Here is a 9560-nt window from a genome sequence, read left to right as displayed (position 1 = left end):
ATTGTTTTTTCTTTATATCGTTTAATAGTATTTTATAAAAACATTTTATTATTTTAAATATTATTAATAATAATAATAATAAATAATAATAATTTTATAAGATCAATTTTAATTATTTATTTTATTAGGAACATAGTCACAAATCATATCGACCACTTTGTGTTCTCACATTTCGCCTTAACTATCTAATGAATGAATTAAATCCATTTAGTTATCATTTAATAAATGTGATGCTTCATGCCTTAGTGTGTATCCTGTACTACAGGTAATATATTTAACATATTCTTTCTTAATATTAGTAATTGATTGCAAATTACTAAAACCTTTAACAGTAATTTTAATTAATTCTTTAGATTAAGTTATCATGTCTTTTGGATCTTTGTAAAGATGCTTCAGGCCTAGTTTAATATTTATATTAATACTGATGTTCTGCTTATCTTATATTAAAGATAATCTAAAATCACACATTTAACAAGAAATAATCAATTTATTACACTACATAGTGTTTAAGCAACAAAGAAGACTTACGACACGGTTTTGGATTATCAAATCATTTAATAGTTATTATGTGTTAATATAAAAAAATGGGAAAACACTGATGTAAATTATTACAATTTTATTTAGAGATGTAACCGATACCAATATATTGGCACATTGAAATGTTCCAGATATATTGGAATTAGTTAATACACAATCTTCACCAAGCAGTTTAATTTACTGAGATTATTCAATACAAACTAACATTTTCAACTTATTCAATATGCCATCTTCAAGTTTACAAAAATTTTTACTTAGTAAAATGTTCATAAATTACATTTCGTAAAATGCTGCCAGGTGTTTTTATAGGTTTTCTGCATCTCTGATTGATGCAGTGTTACTTTTTGTGTTCTTTATATATTGGGTTGTTTGGAAAGTAAGTTCGTTTTTTTTCCGTGAAAAAACCACAATATTTTTATAATAAATAAATATTTTATTGAATTATATATCAACCATTTTGGTCAAATACCTGTTCTCATCGTTTCTGGTAGTAGCATGATTTCACATTCATAAAAGTTTTGATCGTTGCTTACAAAAAACTGATTCAAATGATTTTTGACATTGTCATTTCAAGTAAATGTCTTACAGTTAAAAAAAATTTGTATAGACCAGAACAAGTAATAATCCGAGTGTGCTCGATCTGGCGAATATGATTGGTGTGATAGTACATCCCATCTATGTTATAACAGTTTCTGACGACTTACCAAACTTTGTGAAATTTGGCATTATCGTGGTAAAACACTACACCTGTTTTGTTGATCAATTCTGGCCACCTTTTCTGTTTGATGATGATATTCAATTTGTTTACTCAATGGCAATACACTTTCAAATCAATTGTTAAATTGTCTGGTAAAAGCTCCAAAAAAAAAATTTTCTTAAAAACCCACCAAAGAGAGCATCTCTCTTTAAGAACATGTGGAACCCATATATCGAGCTTTGAAACAAAACCAATTTGTTTCAAGTAATCATAAACAGTTTAATTTGACAAATTTAATCTCTTAGTGATTTCACGTGTTGTTATTCGGAAGTTTGCTTCAATCAGTGACTTTATTTTGCTTTCATTGGCTTCAACTGGCCATCCAGATCGTGGTGCATCTTCAATATTGAAATTGCCAGAACAAAATTTTTTAAACCAGTTTTGGCACTGTCTTTCTGTCAACACATCATCTCCATACATTTTTTCCTTGCTTGAACAGCATTTTGATTTTTTGGTAATAAAAAAGCAAAATATGCTGAAAATGATGCTTTCGATCTTCCACGTTTGATGGGACACAAAAAATAAACAATTGCACAAAATAAAACAAAATTTTTTACAAATAAGCCTTAAAATGCTAGCTGTCAAAATATATATAGATAATATGGTTTAGAATGAAAATGGTGGGAAAAATATGATTAATTTGTCTAGTGGTAAAAAAATGAACTTACTTTCCAAACAACCTAATATTTCTAATTTTTCTAGAAACTCGTGTAAGTTAGAAGTAGGCCTAATGACTTGATCTCATTCAAAGTGTATGTTGTTATTCTGTACATAAGCTGCCAGTGCCATGTTACTGAGTTTTTTCTAGCAGCATATTTATGTTCTTTGACCCTCTGTTGTAAATTATGAAATGAGGCTCAGCTCAAGTTGAAAAAATGATCTTTGATTAGGAGTAAATCCTGTTGGCTGAGTCCCGGTTATATCATTCCACAGTATAGCAAAAGTCATTGAGTTTCGTCAATATACTAGAGATACGTCAATATTGTGAGCCACTTTCTTCTGGATGTTGAGGAAGCTAGGGTTATAATTTAAGACTATTCTTTGCCTTCAGTTCATTGCTACTGGCAACAATGGTTTTGTTGGGGCACACCAAAGGCTCAGAACTACAGACTTAACAAAACTGTAAAGTTCACTTTCAACAGAAATATGACAAGGGTAATATGAGAAAAGAAGAAAAAACAGGAGTGCATAAGATATCATGCAAAAACATACAATTATGAATTAAGAAGAGTTATATTGGGGTTACCACAAGAAATTTGGGAAATACACTTAGAGAACATAAGTCTAGTGTATAGTGTTAGAAAGGAGTCCAACAATACTGTACTTGCTCAGATGTCATAGACTGGTAAAATGGGACAAGGCAGACATAATTAAGTCTTTGCACTCCTCAATGTTGGCAATGAATACTGAAAAAATTGAAATTTACACAAGCAAGTTGGAAGATACATGTATTAATGCAAGAGATGCCGACAGAGTACTATCAGCCTGGAAGTGTTGACAGCATTATCAGTTTTTATTTTAATGCTGCCTGCTTAAATTTTTTTAATATAGATGAAGGCACATTAGGATTTTTTAATACATTTAATATATATTTTACTTTCAACACTTTCTCTCCATGGTTTGAGTTTAATTTAGTATAGCAATGTCATATCATTAAATCTCTCACATATTTTAGATGTACAGAATATTGTTTTTTCTTTATATCCAGAATCTGAATATTCTTATTCACAAATACTGAAATTAAATATTTATCACTTTTTTGTGATTTCTTCTTCAGAAAGTTCAGATATTTATCTAAGGAATTAAAATATTTCTTTTAACTTTTAATTGTTTAGCTGAAAGAGTATATCTCATAATCTATTATAGTGATTGTTTAATTAGTTTTTGTAATCATTAGATAAAATATACATTGTTCAGCATCAAGTTATGTATGTATATATATACACGTAACTTGATGCTGAACAATGTACAGTAGAACCTCCATTATCCGGACCTCCATTATCCGGATTTTCGATTATCCGGATTGTTCAAAATAAACAAATATTTTACGAATTTGCTGATTTGCACTTGGCGAATTACGACACTGTTTATGTACGTGATGGAATGCATAACTTTTTTTGTTTCAACAACGTCTCACCCAGCACAGTGGTCGTAAACTCTTAAATATATTTTACGTAGTAATAAAAATATAACTTGACATACGTATTTATAAATAATTTATATTCAAATTACATCATTTCTATGACCAAGGGCGGCGTAAGGCATGGACGACGTGGGCCACCGCCTATGCCTCGCGGTCCGAAGGGCCTCGCGCCTCGAAGGTTTATGCATTACTTAAAAGCCGTGAACGCGACGAAAAAATTTTACTCGTCATAAAACGATAAATAGTGTATCAAATTTTTATTCATAAAAATGCAGTTTCAACTGCTTTTTATTTTATAAAATCCGTCTTCTTGCGCCACCCGAGGGCCTTTTAACAATAGCTAGTCTGTTAGCGTTGGTCAGTAGTAGTACAAATTCAATACGAACGTTTGTTTCTTGAAAATTTAATCACTATTAAAATACAGTATTTACTTTTAATATTACCGATATATCATCGAAAAGAAAACGTGATGTATTATCATTAAAAGACAAATTAAAGTATTTGTTTCGATTATCCGGATTTTTCCTTATCCGGACTACCTTCATCCCCAATTAGTCCGGATAATCGAGGTTCTACTGTATATTTTATACAATGCATATATATACATTGTATAAAATATATATATATGTATATATATAGAAATATATATATTTTTAAATGAACTGGTTACAAAATGAATCAATATAATTTAAATTCATATTAAAATATTGAAAGTGTGCAACATTAAAGTATATAATAATAATTTTTAGAATGTGCATGATATTCCTGCCAGACCCTGCCAATTTTTTGGCTGCCATACTTTTTGCTGTCCATCCTATACATACAGAAGCAGTGAGTAAAATTTTCATTTTACATTATAGTTTTAATCTGTATTTTAAGAAAAACTGATGGAATTTTGACAGACTTTTGACTTTCAGTATTCATAAAAATAAAGTAGGGACTTTCTTCTAAGTTTTAATGTTTTATTGTCAATTTTTCTTTTAGAATAATTAATGAAAAGCTGTAAATTGGAAAAAAGTAATATAGTAATGTGTGTACATTATTGTTATCATTATTTTTATGGATCTGTTATCTGTACTTGTCTGATATTTATTTAATACAATGATTAATGTATTCTGATAAGGAGCAAACTCCGTAATGATTGTCAAGGAAACAAACCTTGAAAATCATTAATAAACCAAATGTTAAAACTTCTAAAAGGCCCTATTTTATTTATAAGAGAGTTTAGTAAAATTCATAACTTTCAAGGTCTAAATGAGTTTGGAATGAGCATAACACATCCATTTTGGATGATGGAATTGTTCTATAAATGTTTAAAATGATACACATTAATTTTTCAAAACTGAAACTCTTATGGTTGTTATAAATATAATAAAATATTTACTTTTGAGTTTTTATATTATGTCTGTTGTTTTCAAGTATAAATATAAAACAATGAATCAGTAATAATTTTATAATATTTGTTTAGTATTTTATTTAAGTTTTAAAAATTTAATTGTTTAATTTTCAATATTAATAAATGATATTTTAAAAATTAAGTTTCAAATATAAAATATCATTTTAAAAAATGAAAGAAATCCTTAAAATTTTGAGTGTTTTCTAAATTTTTCAAATGGCTAAATATATAACATTTAAACAATTATAATTTTACAAATATTTAACTTTAATGTGTGTTTTTTCTTTTTGGCTTTTCATAACATTGTGAGGTAACAAAAGAATTTGATTTACAGCTCTGTTTTGTTTCTTACATTTTTGCCTTTTTTATTCTCCCCCTAAGTTTTTCAAGATTGGTTTTGTTAAATTTCAACAATTATTGGAATATTTCCCAACTTGAGCTATTAATTTACATAATCTGGTTGATGATAAATTGGAATTTCAACCCAGAGAAGAACAGAATTATACAACTAATAATTTTAATACTGTAAATTCATGAATAATAAATTAATTATCACTGTTATTATTAAAACCAATAAAGAAATTGCCAATCATAAAGATGCAATTAAAATATCTAATTCACAACCAATTTTTTGTGACATGTTAAAATACGCATTGTTTGCATCTCAAAAAACACGAGAAAGAAATATTTTCAAAAGCATTAATGAATTTTTTTTTTCCGGCCTATGTTATTAAAACAATATGTAAAGATTGTGCATATGAAGTAGCAATGATTATTTGTGCATGGTGTGCCAAACCATTTGGTATTAGAGTTAAGCATTAGGTGCCATCTCTTAATAAATTTAATAATTATAAATTAATTAAATAATTTAAATAATAATTTTAGAATTACTGGAAGAAAAGAATTGGCCCAAAGCGGGACTCGAATCTGCAACTCCTGCTTACTGTGCAGATGCGTTGTCAATTACGCTACCCGTATATAGCATAATTATATCGTTAGCTTATATATGCTGGAAGAGGAGATCGGACCAAAGGTCCAGGTAGTGTAATTGGCAATGCATCTGCACGGTAAGCAGGAGTGCAGGTTCGAGTCCCATTTCGGGCCGATTCTTTTCTTCCAGTAATTCTAAAATTATTATTTAAATTATTTAATTAATTTATAAGTACCAAACCATTATGTTTCAACTGTTTTTGTGATAAATACCATTCAAAATGTTGTCATATTCTTGTGAAATAGTAATTGTAAGTATTTATTGCATGTATATTTTTTCTGCCAAAAAACTTTAATTTGTTATAAAATAATTTTTGAATTCCCTGATATTTTATAAAAAAGTAATAAATTTAAAATTCAATAATTAAAAAGGACATAAAAATTGTATTGGGTTGTTTGGAAAGTTCATAGTGATTTTTGATAGCCAACAGTTGAGACACTGATTGATGAGAGAATGATTAGAATTGTATAAATCAATGAATATTACGATAAATGACCTTGAGACACATCTATTACAAAAAACAATTATTCAAATATCATTTAATTTGTCTTATTGCAAAAATGGATGCAAACAACGTGCATTTTTTACTTTTTTTTTTTATTGTAAAGGCAAAAAAAAAATGCTATACAAACAGCAAAAGAAATATGTGATGTTTATGGTGGGAGTACTGTAGCAGAATCAACTGTTCGAAAGTGGTTTGCTAAATTTAAAGTGTGTAATTTCAGCCTTAAAGATGCTCCCCACTCAGGAAGACAACCTGTTATTGAAGAGGACCAGATCAAAGCATTATTGAATGAAAACTCTCATTACACAACTCAAGATTGCAGACATATTGAAGTAATCAAACAGTACTGTATTTCACCGTCTAAAGAAGCTCAAATATGTGAATTGTTACAACATTTGGATAACTCACAAATTAACGGAAAGGAACTTGCTGGATTGCATCTCCATTTGTGATTCGCTTAAAAAAAGAAATGAAAATGAACCTTTTCTGAAGTGTTTAGTGACAGATGATGAAAAGTGGATTGTTTATAACATCATCAGCTGAAAATGATCATGGGGTAAGAAAAATGAACCACTATTAAAAACTCCAAAGGTCAGTCTTCATCCAAAGAAGATCATGCTCACTGTCTGATGAATTCCATCAGACAGTTAGAATTGGAAAGGAATCCTGTACTAAAAGCTGCTTCCACAGAATCAAACAATTGATTCTGATAAGTATTGTTCTCAATTGGATAAACTGTACATACAATTAAAGAAAAACATCCGGAACTGGCCAATAGAAAAGGTATTGTTTTTCACCAAAATAATGCCAAATTGCACACGTCTTTACAAACACGCCAAAAATTATTGGAACTAGGTTGGGGTAAAATACCCCAGAATCACCTGATTTGCCCCATCAGACTACCATTTGTTTTGTTCTCTGCAGAATTCCCTTCATGATAAAAAGTTTGATACTTTGGAATCTTGCAAAAACCACATGGATCAGTTTTTTGCAGGAAAAACTGGAAAGTTCTATGAAGAGGGTAGCATGAAGCTCCCCTGTAGATGGCAACATGTCATTAAAAACAATGGTGCATGCATAATAGAATAAAAGTGTATTTTAGTTTTAAAACAGTTTTTTTTTTCTCTTAAAAATTGCTATGAACTTTCCAAACAAACCAATAAATAATTTAACTTTAATGTGTGTTTTTTTTTTTTGGCTTTTCATAACATTGTGAGGTAACAAAAGAATTTGATTTACAGCTCTGTTTTGTTTCTTACATTTTTGCCTTTTTTATTCTCCCCCTAAGTTTTTCAAGATTGGTTTTGTTAAATTTCAACAATTATTGGAATATTTCCCAACTTGAGCTATTAATTTACATAATCTGGTTGATGATAAATTGGAATTTCAACCCAGAGAAGAACAGAATTATACAACTAATAATTTTAATACTGTAAATTCATGAATAATAAATTAATTATCACTGTTATTATTAAAACCAATAAAGAAATTGCCAATCATAAAGATGCAATTAAAATATCTAATTCACAACCAATTTTTTGTGACATGTTAAAATACGCATTGTTTGCATCTCAAAAAACACGAGAAAGAAATATTTTCAAAAGCATTAATGAATNTCTTTTATTTCTCTTAAAAATTGCTATGAACTTTCCAAACAAACCAATAAATAACAAATTTAATAATAATAATAATAATAATAAGATTAAATAATAAATGTAAAATAAATTCTCATAACACATATAAGAGTTTGCCTCTATGGTATGCCAATATCTTATTAAAAATTCTCATATTGAATTCAAACTTGCGTATTAACACTCTTCACACAGCACCTTAACTATACACATCATGCTATGAACACGTGAATGGCACTTCTGCACAGGTATTAACGGTTCTAAAAACGCTGAATGCCTAGTGGGTCCTGCAGCTTTGGCAAAGTTTAAGTATGAGTAAATACTAAACATCCACAAAATTTTGTCAAAATCAGTAATAACAACTTTCTGGGTTCCCCTTGTAAGTAGTATAGGTCATGCAGTAAGATATGCTTCCATGCACATGGATTTCACTGATGATTAGCATGGTCCAAACCATAAATATCACTTTTGTTGATGAATGCTATATATATGCAAACTTACAGAAAGGTTTTAATTGGTTAAGGAGATAGCTACAGTGCATTAGTGCTCATTGATGGCTAAAGGAATATCCATATCTTACAAACCAAATACAGTGTAAGAAAAAATGTCTTCTATAAAAATTTGTTTGGAATGCTTAATGGTTTTATTTGTACTGTCCATCATTGGGATCACTGGCAAATAAAAAGAGAGAATCCTAACTGTCAACTTTGGTCACTTCTCTTTCTACATCAAAGGGACCCATCCAGTGAACTCTAGTGGCACCCTTACTTTTCTGGTAAAACTGAACTGTCAAGGCAGAAAGCGTAATCTTTGTCTAGTTTTCTTTCCTGATTAAATTAAGCCTATCTACCTACTAATATATTATGTACAGTACAGTATATATAATGTTTTTTATGCTGGAAAGAGTATGGATGGTGTTGAGTTGCTTATTATAATATCTTCCTATCCTTACATATGAAATTTAATATAAATATATTTATATACCGTATTTTTCGCCGTATAAGACGCACTTTTTCTCTCCAAAATCGGGGGGGGGAAAGTGCCTGCGTCTTATACGGCAAATACACAAGCCCACCATGGCCCTCCGCTGCCCCTCCACTTCTGCATACATACATAACCGCAGGAATACTCGGCCACTCCGTTCCCTTCCACCTCTTGGCGCCGTCTGATACCAGGAAGCTCCGCTCTGCCTCGCACTGGCTTTGTGCGGTCTTTGCCTCGCGCTGCGATTGGCTGGTCAAAGAGGCACGTGCCTTCGCTCTCTCCCGCGCTGGCTTTGTGCACTTTTTAGAGTCTCGTAAGCCAGCACGGGAGCGGGTGAAGGCACTCGTCTCTGCGCTCAGCTAATAGCAGTGATATATGTAGTATGGTATATCTGAATGAAATATATCATATTTCATACCACCCCATCAAGATGTCAAAGCAGAAGAGACTGTTTATGATAGTAAAGATAGCTCTTAGTATGTTACATGGTTGACATAAAATTTTTCTTAACTGCTGTTAACTTTATACAGTTGATATAAAATATTTTACTACAGAATTTGGTTCATAATCTTTTTTTTTCTGAATTTGCCTCCTTTAAAATTGGGTGCGTCTTATA

The 9560-nt window shown here is 30.1% G+C and overlaps 1 protein-coding gene across 1 annotated transcript in view; it reads left to right on the top strand.

Annotated features, from left to right (window-relative positions):
- The window catches only part of LOC111614877 (transmembrane and TPR repeat-containing protein 3-like), a 29986-nt gene that overhangs the window by 4289 nt on the left and 16137 nt on the right, over nt 1–9560 (top strand). Inside the window, exons 2-3 of the mRNA XM_023356242.1 lie at nt 129–265; nt 4187–4272. Coding sequence (XP_023212010.1) covers nt 129–265; nt 4187–4272 — 223 coding nt within the window. The remainder of the gene's footprint in view (nt 1–128; nt 266–4186; nt 4273–9560) is intronic.

The sequence above is a fragment of the Centruroides sculpturatus genome, unplaced genomic scaffold (assembly GCF_000671375.1).
Source record: "Centruroides sculpturatus isolate CEXI.00-Female unplaced genomic scaffold, Cexi_2.0 scaffold1407, whole genome shotgun sequence".
In the NCBI taxonomy this organism is placed as follows: Eukaryota; Metazoa; Arthropoda; class Arachnida; order Scorpiones; family Buthidae; genus Centruroides; species Centruroides sculpturatus.
This window is presented reverse-complemented; position numbering and strand designations above follow the sequence as displayed.